At 48.4% G+C, this 27,256-nt stretch overlaps 1 protein-coding gene across 1 annotated transcript in view; it reads right to left on the reverse strand.

The window, feature by feature from the left end:
• The window catches only part of plcd1a (phospholipase C, delta 1a), a 147,629-nt gene that overhangs the window by 20,087 nt on the left and 100,286 nt on the right, over positions 1–27,256 (reverse strand). The window contains 6 exon segments of the mRNA XM_078231141.1: positions 3,339–3,491; positions 7,188–7,332; positions 8,780–8,981; positions 10,825–11,053; positions 13,663–13,792; positions 23,682–23,910. Coding sequence (XP_078087267.1) covers positions 3,339–3,491; positions 7,188–7,332; positions 8,780–8,981; positions 10,825–11,053; positions 13,663–13,792; positions 23,682–23,910 — 1,088 coding nt within the window.

The following is a 27,256-nucleotide window of genomic DNA, read 5'->3' on the forward strand; positions in this document are numbered from 1 at the left end:
GGTGGTGTTTTTTGAAGAAGTGACCAAAATGGTTGACGAAGGAAGGGCCGTGGATGTTGTCTATATGGACTTTAGTAAAGCGTTTGACAAAGTCCCTCATGGTAGGCTAGTGAAAAAGGTTGGATCCCATGGGATAAAGGGGGAGGTGGCTAGATGGGTGGAGAACTGGCTTGGTCATAGAAGACAGAGGGTGGTAGTGGAAGGGTCTTTTTCCGGCTGGAGGCCTGTGACTAGTGGTGTACCGCAGGGCTCTGTATTGGGACCTCTGCTGTTTGTGATTTATATAAATGATCTGGAAGAAGGAGTAACTGGGGTGATCAGTAAGTTTGCGGACGACACAAAACTGGCAGGACTTGCAGATAGTGAGGAACATTGTCAGAGGCTACAGAAGGATATAGATAGGCTGGAAATTTGGGCAAGGAAATGGCAGATGGAGTTCAATAAATGCGAAGTGATGCATTTTGGTGGGAATAATGTAAGGAGGAGCTACACGATAAATGGAAGAACCATAAAGGGTGTAGAGACGCAGAGGGACCTGGGTGTGCAAGTCCACAGATCTTTGAAGGTGACGTCACAGGTGGAGAAGGTGGTGAAGAAGGCATATGGCATGCTTGCCTTTATAGGATGGGGCATAGAGTATAAAAGTTGGGGTCTGATGTTGCAGATGTATAGAACGTTGGTTCGGCCGCATTTGGAATACTGCGTCCAGTTCTGGTCGCCACACTACCAGAAGGACGTGGAGGCTTTGGAGAGAGTACAGAGGAGGTTTACCAGGATGTTGCCTGGTATGGAGGGGTCATAGGTTCAAGGTGAAGGGGGGGAGGTTTAACACAGATATCAGAAGGACATATTTCACACAGAGGGTCGTGGGGGCCTGGAATGTGTTGCCGGGCAAGGTGGTGGAGGCGGACACACTGGGAACGTTTAAGACTTATCTAGACAGCTATATGAACGGAGTGGGAATGGAGGGATACAAAAGAGTGGTCTAGTTTGGACCAGGGAGCGGCGCGGGCTAATTGTTCCTGGTTTCTCGTTTCAAGGCTTCATTCTATGATCATCTTGCTGGTGCCAGTACAGAGTGAGACTGCGGATAGTTGGGAACCTGTCTCGGGGGCAGGGAATTCATATGGTGTTCGTGGAAGTGGAAATGAATAGGGTTGGGAAGCATTTTCCGATCGGGGCCATTGTGATCTCCTGGACTCGTTTCGATCGCCTCAGGGGGTCGGAGAGGAATTTCCCAGATTTTTTTTCCCCATATTGGCCCTGGGGTTTTTCACTCTGGGTTTTCGCCTCTCCATGGAGATCACATGGTCTGGAATGGAGGGGTGGGGGTGAGTTAATAGGTTGTAATGAACAAAGCATTGTAGCTGTGAGGGACAGCTCGGTGGATAGGATATTGGTATGTAGATAGGCTGGAAAATTGGGCGGGGATCCTGGATTCAGGATTCAATCCTGGACCGGGGAGCGGCGCGGGCTTGGAGGGCCGAAGGGCCTGTTCCTGTGCTGTATTGTTCTTTGTTCTTTGTTCTTTGCTTGGTTATGAGGAGAGATTGGGGAAACTGGGGTTGTTCTCCTTGGAAAGACGGAGGATGAGGGGAGACTTAATAGAGGTGTATAAAATTATGAAAGGCATAGATAGGGTGAACGGTGGGAAGCTTTTCCCCGGGTCGGTGGTGACGTTCACGAGGGGTCATAGGTTCAAGGTGAAGGGGGGGAGGTTTAACACAGATATCAGAAGGACATATTTCACACAGAGGGTCGTGGGGGCCTGGAATGTGTTGCCGGGCAAGGTGGTGGAGGCGGACACACTGGGAACGTTTAAGACTTATCTAGACAGCTATATGAACGGAGTGGGAATGGAGGGATACAAAAGAGTGGTCTAGTTTGGACCAGGGAGCGGCGCGGGCTAATTGTTCCTTGTTTCTCGTGGAAGTGGAAATGACTAGGGTTGGGAAGCATTTTCTGATCAGGGCCATTGTGATCTCCTGGACTCGTTTCGATCGCCTCAGGGGGTCGGAGAGGAATTTCCCAGATTTTTTTTTCCCCATATTGGCCCTGGGGTTTTTCACTCTGGGTTTTCGCCTCTCCCTGGAGATCACATGGTCTGGAATGGGGGGGGTGGGGGTGAGTTAATAGGTTGTAATGAACAAAGCATCGTAGCTGTGGGGGACAGCTCGGTGGATAGGATATTGGTATGTAGATAGGCTGGAAAATTGGGCGGGGATCCTGGATTCAGGATTCAATCCTGGACCGGGGAGCGGCGCGGGCTTGGAGGGCCGAAGGGCCTGTTCCTGTGCTGTATTGTTCTTTGTTCTTTGTCTCCACCACACTCTCAGACAGTGAGTTCCAGATCCTAACCACTCGCTGTGTGAATCTGTCTCCACCACACTCTCAGACAGTGAGTTCCAGATCCTAACCACTCGCTGTGTGAATCTGTCTCCACCACACTCTCAGACAGTGAGTTCCAGATCCTAACCACTCGCTGTATGAAAGAGATTTTCCTCGTGGCACTTTTGCTTCCTTTACGAATTAGTCATTAATACAGCCGTGCCTTCTCATTCTCGATCCTCTCTCGAGTGGGAACAGTTTCTCCCGATCTGTACTCTGTCCAGACCCCCCTCAATGCATTTGAACACCTGTCAAATCTCCTCTCAGCCTTCTCTTCTCTAAGGAACAGTAAGAAGTCTCACAACACCAGGTTAAAGTCCAACAGGTTTATTTAGAATCACGAGTTTTCGGAGCTCAGGAGCACTCACCTGATGAAGGGGGCAATGCTCCGAAAGCTCGTGCTGCCAAATAAATCTGTTGGACTGTAACCTGGTGTTGTGAGACTTATTACTGTCCTTTAGGATGAGATCACATTTGCAGTAAAGCCAAGAGAATATGAACATAAGAAGCTGGAGCAGGAGTACACCGTTCCAGCTCTCTACAGCCTGCTCTGCTCCAGCAGCCAGCATAATCAAGGACCCCTCACACCCGGACATTCTCTCTTCCACCTTCTTTCATCGGGAAAAAGGTACAAAAGTCTGAGGTCACGTACCAACCGACTCAAGAACAGCTTCTTCCCTGCTGCCGTCAGACTTTTGAATGGACCTACCTCGCATTAAGTTGATCTTTCTCTGCACCCTAGCTATGACTGTAACACTACATTCTGTACTCTCTCCTTTCCTTCTCTATGAACAGTATGCTTTGTCTGTATAGCGCACAAGAAACAATACTTTTCACTGTATACTAATACACGTGACAATAATAGATCAAATCTAATCAAGTCAGCACCATTCTGGCTGATGTCCTGTGTTAGCTCCAGCCTCCTCACCCTGTAAAGTGCTGCCTCTTACCTCGGGGGAGGGGAAGTTGGTGGGGACTTTGCCATCAATGGTGTTGGTGAGTAGCATGTCTCCCAGGATGCTCTTCATGTGCTGGGCCATGACGATCTGCTGCTCCACACTGCAGTGATTCTCCAGGGACAGGATGACAGGGTAGGGAGAGGCCTGGAAACAAACCACAACAACATGTCACTACATCAGACAGGCTTCGGCCTACAGCCAGGCTTCAGCCTACAGCCAGGCTTCGGCCTACAGCCAGGCTTCGGCCTACAGACAGGCTTCGGCCTACAGCCAGGCTTCGGCCTACAGCCAGGCTTCGGCCTACAGCCAGGCTTCGGCCTACAGACAGGCTTCGGCCTACAGCCAGGCTTCGGCCTACAGCCAGGCTTCAGCCTACAGCCAGGCTTCAGCCTACAGCCAGGCTTCGGCCTACAGACAGGCTTCGGCCTACAGCCGGGAGTTAGGAACAGGGCAACGCGAGGCAAAGAGTGGGCTGGACATATTCGGCCATCTTTGTTGGAGGCCTGGCTCTATGTGTGGAAAGCAATGGTATCAAAATGATTAACTCCAATCCATAGAATCCCTACAGTGCAGAAGGAGGCCATTCAGCCCATCGAGTCAGCACCAAACATAATCCTACTCAGGCGCTATTTCTACAACTCCACACATTTACTCTGCTAATCCCCCTGACACTAAGGGGCAATTTGGCATGGCCAATCCACCTAACCCGCACATCTTTGGAGTGTGGGAGGAAACAAGAGCACCCGGAGGAAATCCAAGCAGGCATGGGGAGAACGTGCAGAATCCGCACAGACAGTGACCCAAGCCGGGAATCGAATCTGGGTCCCTGGCGCTGTGAGGCAGCAGTGCTAACCACTGTGACACAGAGTAGACACAGAGGGAGTGCCCCCACTTGTGGGAATGCCCCCACATGTGGGAGTGTCCAAAGGCAGAGGCCGCAAGTACAAGGCGTTCGTTAATACAATCGGACAGGGGAACGAGGAGAGATTTCTTTATTCCGAGAGTGGGTAGAAAGTAGAACTCGCTGCCACAGGAAATGGTTGGAGGAAATAGCTGAGATGCTTTCCAAAGGAAACGAGATGTGTACATGAACGGAAGCAACAACAACTTGTATTCATCTGTTATCTAACGTAATGAAACGGTCCAGAAGCACTGCGCATTATAAAGCAAAGCTCGACAGGAAGCTTCATCAGGAGACGCTTGAGCAGGCGGCTAAAAACCTGGCCAAGGAACTACGTCTTAACGAGCATCTTAAAGGCGGAAAGAGAGTTCATGAAGCAGTGAGCCTTAGGGAGGAAATTAGAGAATCTGGGGCTCAGGTGGCTGGAAGAGGGTAGCCATTGAAGTGATTAAACGCAGGCCTGTCCTGTGAGGCTGTTAGATTCCAGAGATGGAGAGGGGAGGGGAGAGGCCATCGCAGATTTACAAACAAGGATGAGATTTTTAAAAGTTGAGACTAGAGCAGTTGGGGAGGGTTTAAACTAATACACCAGGGGAATGGGAACCAATGTAAGGAGTCAGAGAAGGAGGGAGCAAGGACAAAAACAAAAGGTAGAAAAGGGAATAAGAAAAGTGATAGACAGAGAAACCAAGGACAAAGTTCAAACAGGGCTATAGAGAAAAATACTGGGAGCGAGACAAACAATGTTAAAAAGACAAGCTGAAAGGTTCTGTACCTTAACGCATGGAGCATTTGCAATAAAGTGGATGAACTAATCGCGCAGATAGATGTAAACGGGTATGATATAATTGGGATCACGGAGACGTGGCTGCAGGGTGACCAGGGGTGGGAATTGAATGTCCCACAGTATTCAATATTTAGGAAGGATTGGCATAAAGGAAAAGGCGGTGGAGTGGCACTGCTGGTTAAAGGGGAAATTAACACAATAGTGAGAAAGGATATTAGCTCTGACAACGTGGAGTCTGTATGGGTAGAGTTGAGAAATACCAAGACCATAAGGCCATAAAACACAGGAGCAGAATTAGGCCACCATCTGTCAGAGAGTCAGTGCAGACTCGATGGGCCAAAAGGCCTCCTTCTGCATTGCAGGGGTTATGTAATCCACCCATGCTGGAAAGCTGCACTGAAGTAAATGGGAACTCCTGGGGAGTTTAAACATCTGTACAGACAGGGCTGTGATGAATGGCTGTATTTACGTCTCCATTCATTTGAGTACATTTCAAGTGGCTGGCATTAACGGACCTTGGCGTGATTGAGATTTTATCCACCAACAACAGAGCCATTTCCTACCTTGGGAGCCCAAAAACTTTAAACAGAGCACAGCACTGAACAGGAATCTCTGGGCCTTCTCTGGGGCTGTGTGTAATTCCTCGAACTGCAGTTTTGATTCGGCCTGATTCAAACACAGGGCACAAACAGCAGCTGGAAAGCAGGATAATGTTGCCCTTTGACCAATGGATGTGTCCCAGAATGGGTAGATGGAAGTCCCTGTGACCCCCAACATAAAGGATTTGGTTCAAGTCTCTAAACCACAAGGACTGGACTGATGAAAACCCAGTTCGATAGTCGATTTCCATAAGACCATAAGACATAGGAGCAGAATTAGGCCACTCGGCCCATCGAGTCTGCTCCACCATTCAATCATGGCTGATATTTTTCTCATCCCCATTCTCTTGCCTTTTCCCCATAACCCCTGATCCCCTTATTAATCAAGAACCTATCTATCTCTGTCTTAAAGACACTCAATGACCTGGCCTTCACAGCCTTCTGCGGCAAAGAGTTCCACAGATTCACCACTCTCTGGCTGAAGAAATTCCTCCTCATCTCTGTTTTAAAGAATCGTCCCTTTAGCCTGAGGTTGTGCCCTCTGGTTCTAGTTTCTCCTACTCGTGGAAACATCCTCTCCACGTCCACTCTATCCAGGCCTCGCAGTATCCTGTAAGTTTCAATAAGATCCCCCCCTCAGCCTTCTAAACTCCAACAAGTACAGACCCAGAGTCCTCAACCGTTCCTCATACGACAAGCTCTTCATTCCAGGGATCATCCTTGTGAACCTCCTCTGGACCCTTTCCAAGGCCAGCACATCCTTCCTTAGATACGGGGCCCAAAACTGCTCACAATACTCTAAATGGGGGTCTGACCAGAGCCTTATACAGCCTCAGAAGTACATCCCTGCTCTTGTATTCTAGCCCTCTCGACATGAATTTCCCTGTTGCTATTTGATGTGAGTTTAACGGCTGAGGTGTGACTTCATTTCCAGGTAGTTTTTAGTCCTCCAACATTCTTCCCTCCTCTCCTGAGCATGCTGACTAGTATCCCCAGTGTCGATATTTACTGGACAATATTCACCCCTCAGCCACCACCTCAGAAGTCAGACTGGTTATTGTCACGTTTAGAGTGCTTGCTGTGCACAAATGGAACGCTATGTTTTCTACATTATAAGTAACTACACTTCATTTCGACAGTTACATGGGTACGATGGGTATAGAGGAATATGGACCAAATGCAGGCAACTGGGACTAGCTTAGTGATTTAAAAAAAAGGGGCAGCATGGACAAGTTGGGCCGAAGGGCCTGTTTCCATGCTGTAAACTCCTATGACTTTATAAAAAGTATTTACCGAGCTGGAGATTCCTTTGAGTTTCTCTGAAGTTGTGGAAGGCGCTACATAAATTCAAGATTTATATCTGCCCTTTGCTGTTATTTCTATTGTTCATCCTATGGCCTTGGCTGGACTGAATGCCAAGTGTCAGAGGTGAAAGGTCAGTATCTAACCTTCAGCGCCACCCATAGGGGAATGGACAGGGCATGCTGACTTGCGATGGAGCGACCCAATCTGGAACTGAAGATTCACACAGATCCCTTTGAACATTAGCTTACCTTAAAGGCGTATTGCTTTATGGTTTGAATGACGTCCTTGAAGAGGATTTTTGAGGTGAGGGTGTAGCCATGATAAATGACTGGCTCTCCGTCTCGCCCATCCCAGCAGTCCAACTCCACACAGCGACAGCCTCTATTCAGGGCACTGTGGGCAAGAGACCATAGTTCATTATAGCATCACACAACAGAGGAGGCCATTCGGCCCATTGTGCTTGTACCAGCTCTGCAAAAGAGGAGTCCGAACTGTCGCACCCAACTGCTCTTCCATAGTCCTGCAATTTCCCCCACTTCCACTGCTTTTTGATGAGGTAACAGATAGGGTTGATGAGGGTAACAATGTTGATGTGGTGTACATGGATTTTCCATAGCCATGTGTAGGTTAGGTTAGGTAGATCAGCCATGGTAAATGAGCGGGGTTATGTGGTTTGGGCGGGAGGTGGGCCCGTGAGCCTGGATAAGATGCTCTATCAGAGAGTCGGTGCAGACTCGATGGGCCAAATGGCCTCCTTCTGCCTGATAGGATATGATTCTAATAGAGGTCTTTAAAATTATGCAAGGTTTTGATAGATACAGAACGTTTCCTTTTGTGGGCAAGAGCATAACAAGAGAGCCATCAATATAAGATAGTTATCAAGAAACCCAACAGGGAATTCAGAAAAAAATCCACACAGGGTGGTTAAGCAAGTATTAAAGACACATTGAAAGGAAAACTAGACAAGCGGGAAGGGAACAGATCGTTTTGGTAGTAGTCTTAGACCAAGAAAGATCGGAGGAGACTCAAGTACAGGATACGAGCATGGACTGATTGGGCTGAATAGCTATCTCCAATGTAATGCACTTTGGTGTGTCATAGAAACTAGAAGCAGGAGTAGGCCATTCGGCCCTTCAAGCCTGCTCCGCCATTCATTCTGATCATGGCTGATCATCGAATTCAATATCCTGATCCCCCCCTTCCCCCCATATCCCTTGATCCCTTTAGCCCCAAGAGCTATATCTAATTTCTTTTGAAATCAGACAACGTTTTGGCCTCAACTACTTTCTGTGGGAGTGAATTCCACACATTCACCACCCTCTGGGTGAAGAAATTTCTCCTCACCTCAGTCCTAAAAGGTTTACCCCTTATCCTCAAACTGTGACCCCTAGTTCTGGACTCCCCCACTATCGGGAACATTCTTTCTGAACCTACCCTGTCTAACCCTGTTAGAATTTTGTAAATTTCTATGTGATCCTATCTCACTCTTCTAAACTCCAGTGAATATAATCCTAACCGACTTAGTCTCTCCTCATATGACAGACCTGCCATTGCAGGAATCAGCCTGGCAAAGCTTTGCTGTATATAGCCAGGACATCTTTCCTCAGATAAGGAAGGCACGGAATATTAATCTCAATAAAACAGAAAACATAAACAACCTGACCAATCTGGTCGTTAAAATTTACCTCAACAATTACCCTCTTTCAACCAATCCCCACTCCACCGGGACAAGCCACTCTATCCGACCCTCCCTCTCCAATAACAAAGACCCTGTAACACATCCAGGGCCTGAGCAACTCCTTCCAATCTCAAGCCATTGGCTTGCGGCAGGCTTCAGTACCTGATGTAGGCCTCAACGCTGCTGGGTCCTTCAAGCTGGTCCTTTGTCAGGTAGGTGTTGTGAGAGGATGAGATGTAATATTGATTGAGCGGTTTCGTCATGTCCTGATACACCTTGTTGTGTTCCTGGTTGAAAATGTCACCGGCCGGGGACTGCATGTAGCACAGAAAACCATCCTTGGTCATGAGGGAATCAAACTTTGCTAATGACAAAAGAAAATGAGTCGTTACCATCACTTGAGACACTCTAACCACTGCCCCTTGACATTCAATGGTGTAACCATCATTGACTTCCCCACTGTCAACATCCTTGGGGTTACCATTGACCAGAAACTCAACTGGACTCTAAATAAACACAGTGGCTACAAGAGCAGGTCAGAGGCTGGGAATACTGCGACGAGTAACTCACCTCCTGACTCCCCAAAGCCTGTCCACCATCTACAAGGCACAAGTCAGGAGTGTGATGGAATACTCCCCACTTGCCTGGATGGGTATGGCTCCAACAACACTCAATAAACTTGACACCATCCAGGACAAAGCAGCCCCGCTTGATTAGCACCACATCTACAAACATTCAATCCCTCCACCACCGACGCTCAGTAGCAGCAGTGTGTACTATCTACAAGATGCACTGCAGCAATTCACCAAAGATCCTGAGACAGCACCTTCCAAACACACGACCGCTTCCATCCAAAAGGACAAGGGCAGCAGATACCTAGGAACACCACCACCTGCAAGTTCCCCTCCAAGCCACTCACCATCCTGACTTGGAAATATATCGCCGTTCCTTCGCAGTCACTGGGTCAAAATCCTGGAATTCCCTCCCGAACGGAATTGTGGGTCAACCCACAGAACATGGACTGCAGCAATTCAAGATGGCGGCTCACCACCACCTTCTCAAGGGCAACTAGGGACGGGCAATAAATGCTGGCCAGCCAGCGATGCCCATGTCCCACGAATGAATTAAAAAAAATATTCTGCAGCAGACTCGCCAGAAAGATTGGAAAGTAGAGTCAATTAGTCAGGATTGGATTAGGGGTTCAAGGATTTGAAGATTATTCTCCTGGTGATCATCAACAAGAGAATTCACAAAAAAATGGTGTTTATTTCATTTTCTTTCAGCAATTTGTTCATCACAGGGCGGCACGGTGGCACAGTGGTTAGCACTGCCGCCTCACAGCGCCAGGGACCCGGGTTCGATTCCCGGCTTGGGTCACTGTCTGTGTGGAGTCTGCACATTCTCCCCGTGTCTGCGTGGGTTTCCTCCGGGTGCTCCGGTTTCCTCCCACAGTCTGAAAGACGCGCTGGTTAGGTGCATTGGCCATGCTAAATTCTCCCTCCGTGTACCCGAACAGGTGCTGGAGTGTGGTGACTAGGGAGTTTTCACAGTAACTTCATTGCAGTGTTAATGTAAGCCTATTTGTGACACTAATAAATAAACTTTTATCAATGATATATTAATGGAGGTGGGAAGGAAGCTGCTTGATCAATAGTCAAGAATCAGCCAGTCAGGTAACAAAGAGTATTTTTGCTTTCCAATTGGCTATGGGAACTGGGGTGGATGCCTGTAATTGGGCAGCCATTGAAACATAGAATCCATACACTCTAGAAAGCGGCCTTTTGGCCCATCAAGTCTGTACCAACTCTCCAAAAGAGAATCCCACCCAGGCCCAGCCTCTATCCCTGCACATTTACCATGGCTAATCCACAAAACCTACACATCTTGGGACAATAATGGTCAATTTGGAATGGCCAATCCTCCTAATCTGCACATCTTTGGAATGTGGGGGCAAACCGGAGCATCCGGAGGAAACCCACGCAGACACGGGGAGAACGTGCAAACTCCACACAGGAATCGAAGCCAGGAATTGAACCCGGGTCTCTGGTGCTGTGAGGCAGCAGTGCTAGCCACTGTGCCACCGGGCCAATCGGGTAAGCTTGGGTGGCTAGAGACAGGAAGTCGTGTGTCGGAACCTTCTGGAATTGCCTTCCTGCAGAATTCCTGCTTCAAAGCGAGAGCCACTTGCAGGGCAGTCAGTGTCTTACCTTCCTCGTTCAGTTCGTATGTTTGGATGAGTTGGGCAACGTACTCCAGGTTCACGCTTTCCCTTTGCTCCTTTTGGAGGAACTCTGTCAGCTTCTCCACGGTCAGCACATGGTCCTTGTCGCAGTAGGCCTCGAAGATGGTGGTGATCTCTTCGCGCTCCGTCACCAGCTTGTAAAACTCCTCGATCTCCTTGCCGTGGATGGTCCCGTCCTTTGACTTGTCACATTTCTGTGGAACGCAAAGGAGATCTTGGTCAAAAGTCAAGTGGGGTGAAAGGAAACGGCAGCAAGACAATTGCAGATTCGTCCCATTGAGCTGGCACAAGCTCTTTCCAAAGGTTTGAAAGTTTATTGATTAGTATCACAAGGCGGCTTACATTAACACCGCAGTGAGGTTACTGTGAAAATCCCCTAGTCGCCACACTCCAGCACCTGTTCGGGGGAGAATTTAGCATGGCCAATGCACCTAACCAGCACGTCTTTCAGATTGTGGGAGGAAACCGGAGCACCCGGAGGAAACCCACGCAGACACGGGGAGAACGTGCAAACTCCACACAGACATCTGTGGTGGGTAAATTGTTGGAAGGTATTTTGAGAGACAGGATCTACAGGCATTTAGAGACGCAAGGACTGATTAGGGACAGTCAGCATGGCTTTGTGAGTGGAAAATCATGTCTCTCAAATTTGATCGAGTTTTTTGAAGGGGTAACCAAGAAGGTAGATGAGGGCAATGCAGTTGATGTTGTCTACATGGACTTTAGCAAGGCCTTTGACAAGGTACCGCATGGTAGGTTGTTGCATAAGGTTAAATCTCACGGGATCCAGGGTGAGGTATCTAAATAGATACAAAATTGGCTTCTTGACTGAAGCCAGAGGGTGGTTCTGGAGGGTTGTTTTTCAAACTGGAGGCCTGTGACCAGCGGTGTGCCTCAGGGATCAGTGCTGGGTCCACTGTTATTTGTCATTTATGTTAATGATTTGGATGAGAATATGGGAGGCATGGTTAGTAAGTTTGCAGATGACACTAAGATTGGTGGCATAGTGGACAGTGAAGAAAGTTATCTCCAATTGCAACGGGATCTTGAACAATTGGGCCAGTGGGCTGACGAATGGCAGATGGAGTTTAATTTAGACAAATGCGAGGTGATGCATTTTGGTAGATTGAACCAGGCAGGACTTACTCAGTTAATGGTAGGGCATTGGGGAGAGTTATAGAACAAAGAGATCTCGGGGTACATGTTCATAGCTCCTCGAAAGTGGAGTCACAGGTGGACAGAGTGGTGAAGAAGGCATTCGGCATGCTTGGTTTCATCGGTCAGAACATTGAATACAGGAGTTGGAATGTCTTGTTGAAGTTGTACAAGACATTGGTAAGGCCACACTTGGAATACTGTGTACAGTTCTGGTCACCCTATTATAGAAAGGATATTATTAAACTAGAAAGAGTGCAGAAAAGATTTACTGGGATGCTACTGGGACTTGATGGTTTGAGTTACAAGGAGCGGCTGGATAGACTGGGACTTTTTTCTCTGGAGCGTAGGAGGCTGAGGGGTGATCTTATAGAGGTCTATAAAATAATGAGGGGCATAGATCAGCTAGATAATCAATATCTTTTCCCAAAGGTAGGGGAGTCTAAAACTAGAGGGCATAGGTTTAAAGTGAGAGGGGAGAGATTCAAAAGTGTCCAGAGGGGCAATTTTTTCACACAGAGGGTGGTGAGTGTCTGGAACAAGCTGCCAGAGGTAGTAGTAGAGGCGGGTACAATTTTATCTTTTAAAAAGCATTTAGACAGTTACTTGGGTAAGATGGGTATAGAGGGATATGGGCCAAATGCAGGCAATTGGGATTAGCTTTGAGGTTTTAAAAAAAAGGGCGGCATGGACAAGTTGGGCCAAAGGGCCTGTTTCCATGCTATAAACCTCTATGTCTCTATGACTCTGACAGTGACCCAAGCCAGAATTGAACCCGGGTCCCTGGCGCTGTGAGGCAGCAATGCTAACCACTGTGCCACCGTGCCACCCATCCAGTTAGTCCCCCTCTGCTGATTGATCCCCACATCCCTGTGAATTTATCCACATTCCCTTCAGTTACTGTTGAATCTCTATCCACCAGCCTCTCAGGCAGTGCATTCCAAATCCTAACCACTGGTTATCAGAAGGGATGCTACACAGATCCATGTTGCCAATCTCTATTCACAGTCCTTCTACGTTAAAGTGGAGAGACGTGGAATAAATATTACCAGGGACCACTAGTGGAAAAAAGCAAATGACGGCGGATGCTGGAATCTGAAACCAAGCACGTCAAGGTAGATAAATCCCCGGGACTTGATGAAGTGTATCCCAGGACACTGTGGGAGGCTAGGGAGGACATTGTGGGTCCCCTAGCAGAGATATTTGAATCATCGATAGTCACGGGTGAGGTGCCTGAAGATTGGAGGGTGGCAAATGTGGCAAATGTGTCCCTTTGTTTATGAAGGGCTGCAGGGAAAAGCCTGGGAACCACAGGCCGGTGAGCCTCACATCTGTAGTGGGTAAGCAAAAGGGAAAATGCTGGAAAATCTCAGCAGGTCTGGGAGCATCTGCAAGGAGAGAGAAGAGCTGATGTTTTGAGTCCAGTCGACCCTTTGTAAAAGTGCCACTAGTGGAAAGGATGCGGCACAGAATAGGGGTTTGCTGGCGATGCATACTGTGGAGGAATAGTTGTCCTTCACCTTTGGGCTTAGATATGAGGAATGTGTTTGGAGGCAGCCCCATCCTAGAGGGAGCCAGTGTAGCACCACCCATCCCCCCCCCCTGCTCCCCCAGCCCCGGAGAGAAAGGAGATGCTTTAATGCTGTACCGAGAACAGGTCCTTTGCGTACATATCATCCACCTCGATATTCATCATGTGCAGGAACTGCTTTACTTCATCCAGACTCATTTTATTGTCTTTGTTAATGTCGGCCTTTTGGAGATAAATCTGGAACCATCTGCAGGATTGACTCAAGGAAACAACTCAAACAGTCAGGATACCAATCAGGACTAAGGAAATTTGGCATGTCCACTACGACTCTCACCAACTTTTACAGATGCACCATAGAAAGCATTCTTTCAGGTTGTATCACAGCTTGGTATGGCTCCTGCTCTGCCCGAGACCGGAAGGAATTACAAAGGGTTGTGAATGAAGCCCAATCCATCACGCAAACCAGCCTCCCATCCATTGACTCTGTCTACACTTCCCGCTGCCTCGGGGAAAAGCAGCCGGCATAATTAAGGACCCCACGCACCCCGGTCATTCTCTCTTCCACCTTCTTCTGTCGGGAAAAAGATACAAAAGTCTGAGGTCACGTACCAACCGACTCAAGAACAGCTTCTTCCCTGCTGCCATCAGACTTTTGAATGGACTTACCTTATATTAAGTTGATCTTTCTCTACACCCTGGCTATGACTGTCACACTGCATTCTGCACCCTCTCCTTTCCTTCTCCCCTATGTAAATCTTAGAAATCTTCGAAACTCTACAGCACAGAAAGAGGCCATTTAGCCCATCGAGTCTGCACCGACCACAATCCCACCCAGGCCCTACCCCCATATTCCACCCACTAATCCCTCTAACCTACGCATCCCAGGACACTAAGGGCAATTTTAGCATGGCCAATCAACCTAACCCGCACATCTTGGGACTGTGGGAGGAAACTGGAGCACCCGGAGGAAACCCATGCAGACACGAGGAGAATGTGCAAACTCCACACAGACAGTGACCCAAGCCGGGAATCGAACCCAGGTCCCTGGAGCTGTGAAGCAGCAGTGCTAACCACTGTGCTACCGTGCCGCCCCACTCGATGAGCGACATGCTTTGTCTGTACAGCGCGCAAGAAACAATACTTTTCACTGTATCCTAATACATGTGACAATAATAAATCAAATCAAACTGCACCTTGACCCTCTCAGGGAAGCTCAGGCCACTTCCAGCTTTTGAGACCTTTAGCCATAATCCACAAAATGAAGATAGATGAAAACAAAATAGGGCACAAAAAAAACCAGACATAATTTAAATCTTTTTAAAATTTAACAAATGTTTTTCGAGGCTTTTTCTGTGAAAATGCACTGAGGAGAAGCTTAGCTTTCATTGCAATGTCACAGCTGGTATCAGCGGGCGGGTAAGTGGAACTAAACCGCTATCAGATCAGCCATGATCTTATTGAATGGCGGGGCAGGCTCGAGGGGCTAGATGGCCTACTCCTGCTCCTATTTCTTATGTTCTTATGTATGAAGCATGATGAGACCATTCAAACACTGGGTGGTTTGAACACCTGGGTTGAACGGCGAGAATTCTCTTCCAGCTTCAACACGTTGGCAGTGCGTTCACCCCAAACCACCGGTGCAGGAAAACTGACAAAAACACACAATGCAATTGTGATGTTCGGAAACATTTCAGAGGGTCCCAGTTCCAGCAGGTTCTTGAAGCATGTCCTCTGGCTTGCAATCACATTCTTGGGACCTTTAAGTTGAAAAACCACCCATTCTAAAGAGTTACTGTGAAAGAACTTATGATTTGATTTATTATTGTCACATGTATTAGTATACAGTGAAAAGTATTGTTTCTTGCACTCTATACAGACAAAGCATACCATTCATAGAGAAGGAAAGGAGAGCGTGCAGAATGTAGTGTTATAGTCATAGCTAGGGAGTAGAGAAAGATCAGTACAACAACTTCAACCGTTTGCTAACTCTGCTGTGTTAACGTACATACCCCTCCTTCACGTTCCAGTGAGGTAGTCTGCACAGACGCTGCCCAATGTACAATACGCAACAGCAAAACTAACTTTCTCGCCCGATATTATTGCCTAATGTGCATGGAAACAAGTTGTAAAACTTACCCATGCCAAAAAATTAACCTGTCTAAATCTGAGGCCCTCTTTGAGCTGGAGGCCCCGGCCAAACGGCCCTCCTGCCCTCCCAACCCCACCACCACCCCAGACATTTTGTGCGAACAGGATGGCATGGCAGCACAGTGGCACAATGGTTAGCGCTGCTGCCTCACAGCGCCAGGGCCCCGGGACGGCACAGTGGCACAATGGTTAGCGCTGCTGCTTCACAGCGCCAGGGCCCCGGGGCGGCACGGTGGCACAGTGGTTAGCACTGCTGCCTCACAGCGCCAGGGTCCCGGGGCGGCACGGTGGCACAGTGGTTAGCACTGCTGCCTCACAGCGCCAGGGTCCCGGGGCGGCACGGTGGCACAGTGGTTAGCACTGCTGCCTCACAGCGCCAGGGTCCCGGGGCGGCACGGTGGCACAGTGGTTAGCACTGCTGCCTCACAGCGCCAGGGCCCCGGGGTGGCAACGTGGCACAGTGGTTAGCACTGCTGCCTCACAGCGCCAGGGCCCCGGGGTGGCACGGTGACACAGTGGTTAGCACTGCTGCCTCACAGCGCCAGGGCCCCGGGGCAGCACGGTGACACTGTGGTTAGCACTGCTGCCTCACAGCGCCAGGGTCCCAGGGTGGCAACGTGGCACAGTGGTTAGCACTGCTGCCTCACAGCGCCAGGGTCCCGGCTTCGATTCCTGGCTTGGGTCACTGTCTGTGCGGAGTCTGCACGTTCTCCCCGTGTCTGCGTGGGTTTCCTCCGGGTGCTCCGGTTTCCTCCCACAGTCCGAAAGATGTGCTGGGTAGGTACATTGGCTGTGCTAAATTCTCCCTCAGTGTACCCGAACAGGCGCCGGAGTGTGGTGACTGGGGGATTCTCACAGTACCTTCACTGCAGTGACACTAATAAATAAACTTAAACCAAATAGCAATGTGATAACAACCAGATAAGCTGTTTTCTTAATATATAAAAGTGTTTCTAGTTGATATACATTAGCCAGGACATTAGAGAGAGCATCCCTGCTCTTTGGAACAGTGTCCTGGGATCTTTTGTGTCTATCTCGGGAGTAGCAGCCTGGATTCTAGAGTGGGAGTTAAACCCGCGCTCTGACTTGGTGTTATCCACAGTGCCAGACCAACAGATTGAGGAGCGTGCGCCAATGAACAGTGGCCTTGTGTTACACAATCCTGCCTCAGGAAGCAGGGGGAGTTCCTGTAATCTGCTCCCATAAGCATTGTGAGGCCAGACTTATCTCTCCTCCCTCCAGACCTCATTGCATTAATATCAGCTACTGTAGCCTGGCTGTCTGCTTGAATGTGACAACGGGCATGGGAAGGAAGAAAAGGCTCCAAGCAGAAGTTGGCGTTCATCCTCGAGCCCATTGTTCCCAGAGAACAGGCCGTCAGTATCTGATCACTGCGTACACTCAGCTGTTACTGTCATTTTCACACACACACCATGCTGCCACTTACCAAGGATTATTTATTTAAATCCAAATCATTCTTGGGTGTGAGCAAGACTAGCATTTATTGCCAATCCGCTATTTGGTTATGCATTCACCTCGGAGGCAGAAAGCCGTGGGTTCAAACCCCACTGCGGTGCCATGTGCATCAAGGTTCAGGTTGACACTCGGGGGCAGTAACTAAGAGACGTCATACCAAGGGCATCACCCAGGTCAATGTAAAAGATCCCATGGCACCATCTTGAAGAAAAATAGGGGAGTCCTGGCCAATATTCAAGGACTCGAACCTATCTTCTATGTTTCTATAGGTTATGGGGAGAAATCAGGATTTGGCTATCTTGGCGGAGGATTTGGCGGAGCAGGCTCGAAGGGCCAAATGGCCTCCTCTTGCTCCTATCTTCTATGTTTGTATGACCCCACCACCCCGGACATTCTCTCTTCCACCTTCTTCCATCGGGAAAAAGTCACAAAAGTCTGAGGTCACGCACCGACCGACTCAAGAACAGCTTTTTCCCTGCTGCTGTCAGACTTTTGAATGGGCCTACCTTGCACTAAGTTGATCTTTCTCTACACCCTAGCTATGACTGTAATACTACATTCTGCACTCTTTCCTTTCCTTCTCTATGAATGGTATGCTTTGTCTGTATAGCCCGCAAGAAACAATACTTTCACTGTATGCTAATACAAGTGACAATAACAAATCCAATCAAATATTCACCCCTTAGTCAACATCACAAAATGGTCATTATCATATTGCCTGGAACTTGCTGTGTGCAGATTGGTTAAATTTATTTCTTTATTATTGTCACAAGTAGGCTGACATTAACACTGCAATGAAGTTACTGTGAAAATCCTCCAGTTGCCACACTCCAGCGCCTGTTTGGGTACACTGAGGGAGAATTTAACATGGCCAATAAACCTAACCTGCACACCTTTGGATTGTGGGAGGAAACCGGAGCACCCGGAGGAAACCCACACAGACACGGGGAGAACGTGCAAACTCCACACAGACAGTGACCCGAGACAGGTATCGAATCCGGGTCCCTGGCGCTGTGAGGCAGCGGTGCTAACCACTGTGCCACCCAAGCTGCCGTGTTTCCTACATTACAACAGTGACTACACTTCAAAAACACTTCACTGGTTTTACTGCACTTTGCAATGACCTGAGGTCATTAAAGGCACTATATAAATGCAAGCTTTCTTCCAGAGTGAGGAAGGGTTTTACAGACAGGATTCCCAATCCTGATCAATATCCAGTTGAGCCCCACACACATAATTCACTGATTATACGCTTCCCTCTGAGTTCATGGATGGTGGGTGAGGACTGGGTTGAACTTGGACATGTTCCTTCCTATGTCATAAAGTCATAGAATCATATAGGTTTACAGCATGGAAACAGGCCCTTTGGCCCAACTTGTCCATGTTGCCATTTTTTTTAAAACCCCTAAGCTAATCCCAATTGCCCCCATTTGGTCCATATCCCTCTATACCCATGTAACTATCTAAATGCTTTTTAAAAGACAAAATTGTACCTGCCTCTACTACTACCTCTGGCAGCTTGTTCCAGATACTCACCACCTTCTGTGTGAAAAAATTTCCCCTCTGGACACTTTTGTATCTCTCCCCTCTCACCTTAAACCTATGCCCTCTAGTTTTAGATTCCCCTACCTTTGGGAAAACATATTGACTATCCAGCTGATCTGTGCCCCTCATTATTTTATAGACCTCTATAAGATCACCCCTCAGCCTCCTACGCTCCAGAAAAAAAGACCCAGTCTATCCAGCCTCTCCTTATAACTCAATCCATCAAGTCCCGGGAGCATCCTAGTAAATCTTTTCTGCACTCTTTCTCGTTTAATAATATCCTTTCTATAATAGGGTGACCAGAACTGTACACAGTATTCCAAGTGTGGCCTTACCAATGTCTTGTACAACTTCAACAAGACATTCCAACTCCTGTATTCAATGTTCTGACCGATGAAACCAAGCATGCCGAATGCCTTCTTCACCTCTCTGTTCACCTGTGACTCCACTTTCAAGAAGCTATGAACATGTACTCCTAAATCTCTTTGTTCTGTAACTCTCCCCAACGCCCTACCATTAACTGAGTAAGTCCTGTCCTGGTTCAATCTACCAAAATGCATCACCCCGCATTCATCTAAATTAAACTCCATCTGCCATTCGTCAGCCCACTGGCCCAATTGATCAAGATCCCGTTGCAATTGGAGATAACTTTCTTCACTGTATGGTCGAATAGGTTGCCTCCCATTTAATCTCCAGGGGTCTCACAGGAATTGGGTGCCCCACCAAGTGGCAGAGTGGTTAGCACTGCTGCCTCACAGCGCCAGGGACCCAGGTTCAAACCCAGCCTCGGGTCACTGTCTGTGTAGAGTTTGCACGTTTTCCCCGTGTCTGCGTGGGTTTCCTCCGGGTGCTCCAGTTTCCTCCCACACTCCAAAGATGTGCAGGTTGGGTGGATTGACCATGCTAAATTGCCCCTTAGTGTTCAAAGATGTGCAGGTTAGGTGGATTAGCCATGCTAAATTGCCCCTTAGTGTTCAAAGATGTGCAGGTTAGGTGGATTGGCCATGCTAAATTGCCCCTTAGTGTTCAAAGATGTGCAGGTTAGGTGGATTGGCCATGCTAAATTGCCCCTTAGTGTTCAAAGATGTGCAGGTTAGGTGGATTGGCTATGGGAAATGCGGGATAGGGTGGGGCGGGCCACTTATTTTTTATTCATTCATGGGATGTGGGCGTCACTGGCTGCCCAGCATTTATTGTAAGAGTTTTAACAACACCAGGTTAAAGTCCAACAGGTTTATTTTGTAGCAAATGCCATTTGCTACTAAATAAACCTGTTGGACTTTAACCTGGTGTTGTTAAAACTCTTACTGTGTTTACCCCAGTCCAACGCCGGCATCTCCACATCATTTATTGCCCATCCCTAGTTGCGCGAGGGCAGTTGAGAGTTAACCACATTGCTGTGGCTCTGGAGTCACATGTTGGCCAGACCAGGTAAGGACGGCAGATTTCCTTCCCTAAAGGACATCTTTTGCAGAGTTGGTGCAGACTTGATGAGTCGAATGGCCTCCATCTACATTGTATCGATTCCATGATTTCCAGTGAGAAAGAATGGTTATGTGGGTGAGGGTGAAGAGAGTAGGAACTGCACTTGCACATCTCCAATGGCGGGGTGGGGTGAGGACAGATACTGACAAAGTGTCAACAGTTGGGATTGTTTAAGACATTTTAACACAATCGTTAACCAGTTTCAGTTTGGCAAAAATGTTATCCATAAACCAGTGTTCCAGAGAGCAAGTTAGGGTCATTTCCCAATCGTGTTTTTCCAGTGGGGAACAGAGACTTACTCATGGTTCCATTGGGTGCAGAGGCAGAGTTCCCAATTGGTACCAGAGAGTGGGAAAGTGCGGAAAAATTCATTCTTAGGACGTGTTCATTGTAAAACCAAGGCCAACATTTATTGCCCATCCTTAATTAACCAAAAGATGGAAGTGGTGAGCTGCCTTCTTGAACCGCTGTAATCCATGTGGTGTAGGTACACCCACAGTGGTGTTGGGGGGGGGGTTCCATGATTTTGACCCAATACCAGCGAAGTTAGGATGGTGAGAGGAACCTCCAGGTGGTGGTGTTCCCAGATATCTGCTGCCATTGTCCCTCGAGGTGGGAGAGATCATGGCTGTTGAGGGAACCTTGATAACTTGCTGCAGTGCATCTTGTGGATGGTAATTAAATTTAATTTAATTTTTATTTATTAGTCACAAGTAAGGCTTACATTAACACTGCAATGAAGTTACTGTGAAAATCCCCTGGTCGCCACATTCCGGTGCCTATTTGGGTCAATGCACCTAAACAGGAGGAAACCGGAGCACCCGGAGGAAACCCACGCAGACACAGGGAGAACGTGCAGACTCCACACAGACAGTGACCCAAACCGGGAATCGAACCTGGATCCCTGGCGCTGTGAAGCAGAAGTGCTAACCACTGTGCTACCGTGCCGCACCTGGTACAAACTGCTACCACTTTATATCGGCAGGGGAGGGCATGAATTTTGAAGGCGAGTGCACGAGGGGCCTATCTAATAGGAGAGACTATGTCAGTTAGGATTATAGAACATAGAACATAGAACATTACAGTGCAGAACAGGCCCTTCGGCCCACGATGTTGCACCGACCAGTTAAAAAAAAAACTGTGACCCTCCAACCTAAACCAATTTCTTTTCGTCCATGAACCTATCTACGGATCTCTTAAACGCCCCCAAACTAGGCGCATTTACTACTGATGCTGGCAGGGCATTCCAATCCCTCACCACCCTCTGGGTAAAGAACCTACCCCTGACATCGGTTCTATAACTACCCCCCCTCAATTTAAAGCCATGCCCCCTCGTGCTGGATTTCTCCATCAGAGGAAAAAGGCTATCACTATCCACCCTATCTAAACCTCTAATCATCTTATATGTTTCAATAAGATCCCCTCTTAGCCGCCGCCTTTCCAGCGAAAACAATCCCAAATCCCTCAGCCTCTCCTCATAGGATCTCCCCTCCATACCAGGCAACATCCTGGTAAACCTCCTCTGCACCCTCTCCAAAGCCTCCACATCCTTCCTGTAATGTGGGGACCAGAACTGCACACAGTACTCCAAGTGCGGCCGCACCAGAGTTGTGTACAGTTGCAACATAACGCTACGACTCCTAAATTCAATCCCCCTACCAATAAACGCCAAGACACCATATGCCTTCTTAACAACCTTATCTACTTGATTCCCAACTTTCAGGGATCTATGCACACATACACCTAGATCCCTCTGCTCCTCCACACTATTCAAAGTCCTCCCGTTAGCCCTATACTCAACACATCTGTTATTCCTACCAAAGTGAATTACCTCACACTTCTCCGCATTAAACTCCATCCGCCACCTCTCGGCCCAACTTTGCAACCTGTCTAAGTCTTCCTGCAAACTACGACACCCTTCCTCACTGTCTACCACACCACCGACTTTGGTGTCATCAGCAAATTTGCTAATCCACCCAACTATACCCTCATCCAGATCATTAATAAATATTACAAACAGCAGTGGCCCCAAAACAGATCCCTGAGGTACACCACTTGTAACCGCACTCCATGATGAATATTTACTATCAACCACCACCCTCTGTTTCCTATCCGCTAGCCAATTCCTGATCCAATTTCCTAGATCACCCCCAATCCCATACATCTGCATTTTCTGCAGAAGCCTACCATGGTGAACCTTATCAAACGCCTTACTAAAATCCATATATACCACGTCCACTGCCTTGCCCCCATCCACTTCCTTGGTCACTTTCTCAAAAAACTCAATAAGGTTAGTAAGGCACGACCTACCTGCCACAAAACCATGCTGACTATTACCTATCAATTCATTACTCTCCAAATAACTATAAATCCTATCCCTTATAATTTTTTCCAACATCTTGCCGACAACAGAAGTGAGACTCACCGGTCTATAATTCCCGGGGAAGTCTCTGTTCCCCTTCTTAAACAATGGGACAACATTCGCTAACCTCCAATCTTCTGGTACTATACCAGAGGCCAACGACGACCTGAAGATCAGAGCCAGAGGCTCTGCAATCACTTCTCTTGCCTCCCAGAGAATCCTTGGATAAATCCCATCCGGACCAGGGGATTTATCTATTTTCAGACCCTCCAGAATATCCTCCAGAATATTCAACTGGAGTTTAGAAGAGTGAGAGGGGATCTCATAGAAACTTATAAAATTCTAACAGGGTTAGACAGGGTAGATTCAGAAAGAATGTTCCCGATGGTGGGGGAGTCCAGAACTAGGGGTCATAGTTTGAGGATAAGGGGTAAACCTTTTAGAACTGAGGCGAGGAGAAATTTCTTCACCCCCAGAGAACAGAACAAAGAACAAAGAACAGTACAGCACAGGAAACAGGCCCTTCGGCCCTCCAAGCCTGTGCTGCACATTGGTCCAACTAGACCAATCGTTTGTATCCCTCCATTCCCAGGCTGCTCATGTGACTATCCAGGTAAGTCTTAAACGATGTCAGCGTGCCTGCCTCCACCACCCTACTTGGCAGCGCATTCCAGGCCCCCACCACCCTCTGTGTAAAAAACATCCCTCTAATATCTGAGTTATACTTCGCCCCTCTCACCTTGAGCCCGTGACCCCTCGCGAACGTCACTTCTGATCTGGGAAAAAGCTTCCCACCGTTCACCCTATCTATCCCCTTCATAATCTTGTACACGGGTGGTGAATGTGTGGAATTCACTACCACAGAATGTAGTTGAGGCCAAAACGTTGTCTGATTTCAAGAAGAAATTAGATTTCGCTCTTGGGGCTAAAGGGATCAAGGGATATGGGGGCAAGGGGGGGGGATCAGGATATTGAATTTGATGATCAGCCATGATCAAAATGAATGGCGAAGCAGGTTCGAAGGGCCGAATGGCCTCCTCCTGCCTTTAGTTTCTATGAGGTTAATTCTTCCGCGCTGCCTCCCTGACCCAGTGCCCGCGCGGTTCCCAGTGAAGGATACTGGTCCAATCGTTCTCTCTTGTTCATTTTTGAGTCTCTCTTCTTGAGCTTGGTGAGGCCGTTGATCCAGTGTTTGGCTTCCTTCTCATCGCTGGCAACGAGGTCAAGGTTCTTCTTCCGGCCGTTGAAGGTGATGGTGAAGCAGCGTGCAGCGGGAATGTCCATGGCGAACCTCTGCATGCCCTCGGACTGGTGGCCAGGTCGTAGCTCCTGGATGTCATCGATGGAGACTGTGGGGGAAGAGAGAGACACAGGAGATCAGCTCAGGGGAGGTGGCCGCCTACCTCAGGGCAACCAGCACTGATGCTGAATTTAAACACGATGGCACACACAGCTCAGCTGGAAGCCTGGTCTCTCTTACCTTATCCTGTATAAACTCGAGGTAATCCAAATCTCTGCTGTCTCCCTGAGTAACTCACAGCAAGTCCCATTCGCCCGATCACTCCCGTGATCACTGACCTAAAGTGGCCCCAGCCAAGCCAAACCCTGATGTTCATAGAAACCCTACAGTGCAGAAGGAGGCCATTCGGCCCATCGAGTCTGCACCAACCACAATCCCACCCAGGTCCTATCCGCATAACCCCATGCATTTACCATAGCTAGTCCTCCTGACACTAAGGGGCAATTTAGCATGGCCAATCCACCTAACCCGCACATCTTTGGACTTCACCATTGGTGGTGGTGCCTTTGGCTGCCCGGGCCCTAATCTCCGGCTTCCCTCCCTATCACTCCACCTCACTTTCGGACACTTAAAAACCTACCTTCTTGTGTGAGTTTTATTTCTCTTCTTACCTCATAATAATAACTCCTTATGTGGCTGGGTGTCGTACTTGGTTTTGTAAAGCTACCTTGGAGCATTTCATAATGTTAAGGGCGCTATATAAATACAAGTTGTGTTGCAAGTCAGAGGTTGGGTATCATGGGCTGGCCTGGTGGCACAGTGGGTTGGCACTGCTGCCTCACAGCACCAGGGACCCGGGTTCGATTCCCGGCTCGGGTCACTGTCTGTGCAGAGTCTGCACGTTCTCCCCATGTCTGCGTGGGTTTCCTCCGGGTGCTCCGGTTTCCTCTCACAGTCTGAAAGACGTGCCGGTTAGGGTGCATTGACCCGAACAGGCACCGGACTGTGGCGAGTAGGGGAGTTTCACAGTAACTCCATTGCAGTGTTAATGTAAGCCTTACAACTGACGAATAAATAAACTTTAATGGCAGCATCTCTGAAAGGGCTCCCTTTGCGTTTGGCAGTGGGGTTGGCAAGTTTACAGCAAGGGCTTTCGAACAAGAGGTTGGACCCAGATGTAAATGCCTGAATGCATGATGGGGCCATGGCACCATTCCCAGAGGAGGAGCAGATTTCCCCGCCCAGTGTTCATTCCCTCAACCACCCTCACCATCAACAGCTCATGGATCCCCCTTCGCTGTTCATAGAGTCATAGAATCCCTACAGTGCAGAAGGAGGCCATTTGGCCCATCGAGTCTGCACCAAACACAATTCCATCCAGACCCTTCTCCCGTAACATTTACCTTAGCTAACCCACTGACACCAAGGGGCAATTTAGCACGGCCAATCAACCTAACCTGCACATCTTTCAGACTGTGGGAGGAGACCGGAGCACCCGGAGGAAACCCACGCAGACACGGGGAGAACGTGCAGACTCCACATGGACAGTGACCCGAGCCGGGAATCGAACCCGGGTCCCTGGCGCTGTGAGGCAGCGGTGCTAACCACTGCGCCACCGTGCTGCTGTTAGCATACAATTGGAAACTCTGTTTGCCTACAAAACCAGTGACTGCATGCAACATGGTCCTGAAGCACTCTGGGTTCAGCTAAAGGATGGGAAAGGTGCTATGTAAATACAAGTACCTCTTTGGTCTTCCCCTCGGAAAAGGAGAGCCTATCAGAGGCTGAGAAAGTTAGTCAATAAACGAAAACTATTTTTCTTTACTTACATGGAATTTCTGGCCTGCAGAAGGAGGCCATTCCGCCCATCGACCCTGCATTGGCAGCAATCCCACCCAGACCCCATCCCCGTAACCCCACATATTTACCCTGTCAATCCCCCTGGCACTAAGGGTCAATTTAGCATGGCTAATCAATCCAACCTGCTCATCTTTGGAGTGTGGGAGGAAACCGGAGCACCCAGAGGAAACCCACGCAGACACGGGGAGAACGTGCAAACTCCACACAGACAGTAACCCAAGGCGGGAATCGAACCCGGGTCCCTGTGAGGCAGCAGTGCTAACCACTGTGACACTGTGCTGTACTACCAAACTCCTTTATGATTGTGAAGGCAGAAAAGATGGTGTAGTGGTAATGTCACTGGACTAGTAGTTCAGAGGCTGAAGTTAATCTCCTGGGGCCCTGGGTTCAAATCCCATCATGGCAGCTGGTGGAATTCAATTAGAAAGCTAGCCTCGGTAATGGTGACCATGAAACCAGCATCAATTGTTGGAAAAACCCATCGGTTCACTAATGTCCTTTAAGGAAGGAAATCTGCCGTCCTTACCCTGTCTGGCCTACATGTGACTCAGACCCACAGCAATGTGGTTGACTCTTAATTGAGATGGTGTGGCAAGCCATTCAGTTGATAGACAATTGGGGATGGGTAATAAAGAGGTAGTAAATTTAAAACAGAGTTGAGGAGAAACTACTTCTCCCAAAGGGTTGTGAATCTGTGGAATTCGCTGCCCCAAAGAGCGGTGGATGCTGGGACAGTGAGTAAATTTAAGGAGGAGTTAGACAGATTTTTAATGGGTTGAAGGGTTACGGGGAGAAGGCAGGAGAATTGGGGGAGGAGCATATAGAACAAAGAACAATACAGCACAGGAACAGGCCCTTCGGCCCTCCAAGCCCGCGCCGCTCCCCGGTCCAGGATTGAATCCTGAATCCAGGATCCCCGCCCAATTTTCCAGCCTATCTACATCCTAATATCCTATCCACCGAGCTGTCCCTCACAGCTACGATGCTTTGTTCATCACAACCTATTAACTCACCCCCACCCCCCCATTCCAGACCATGTGATCTCCAGGGAGAGGCGAAAACCCAGAGTGAAAACCCCAGGGCCAATATGGGGAAAAAAAAATCTGGGAAATTCCTCTCCGACGATCACATCAGCCATGATCGAATGGCGGAGCGGGTTCGATGGGCCGAATGGTCTAATTCTGCTCCTATATCTGATGAACTTATGAACAAATGCTGGGCTTTCCAGCGACATCCACATCCCGTAAAAGAATGAAGCAAAAAAAGTCTTAAACATGACAGAGAAAAGAAACTGCTAAAAAACCCAAAGTAGGAATATAAGAAATATTCAGCTCCTTGATCCTGCTCCACCATTCATTATATCATGGCTGGTCTGTGTGAGAGCGCAACTCCAATTTCTTGCCTGCTCTTGTCAATCAAAAACCTGTTCCACTCAGCTTTGGACATATTCATGGAGTCACAGAATTTGACAGCATGGAAACAGGCCCTTCGGCCCAACATATCCATGCTGCCCTCTTTTTTTCAACCACTAAGCCAGTCCCAATTGCCCCCATTTGGCCCATATCCCTCTATACCCATCTTACCCATGTAGCTGT

The sequence above is a fragment of the Mustelus asterias genome, chromosome 2, assembly GCF_964213995.1.
Source record: "Mustelus asterias chromosome 2, sMusAst1.hap1.1, whole genome shotgun sequence".
In the NCBI taxonomy this organism is placed as follows: domain Eukaryota; kingdom Metazoa; phylum Chordata; class Chondrichthyes; order Carcharhiniformes; family Triakidae; genus Mustelus; species Mustelus asterias.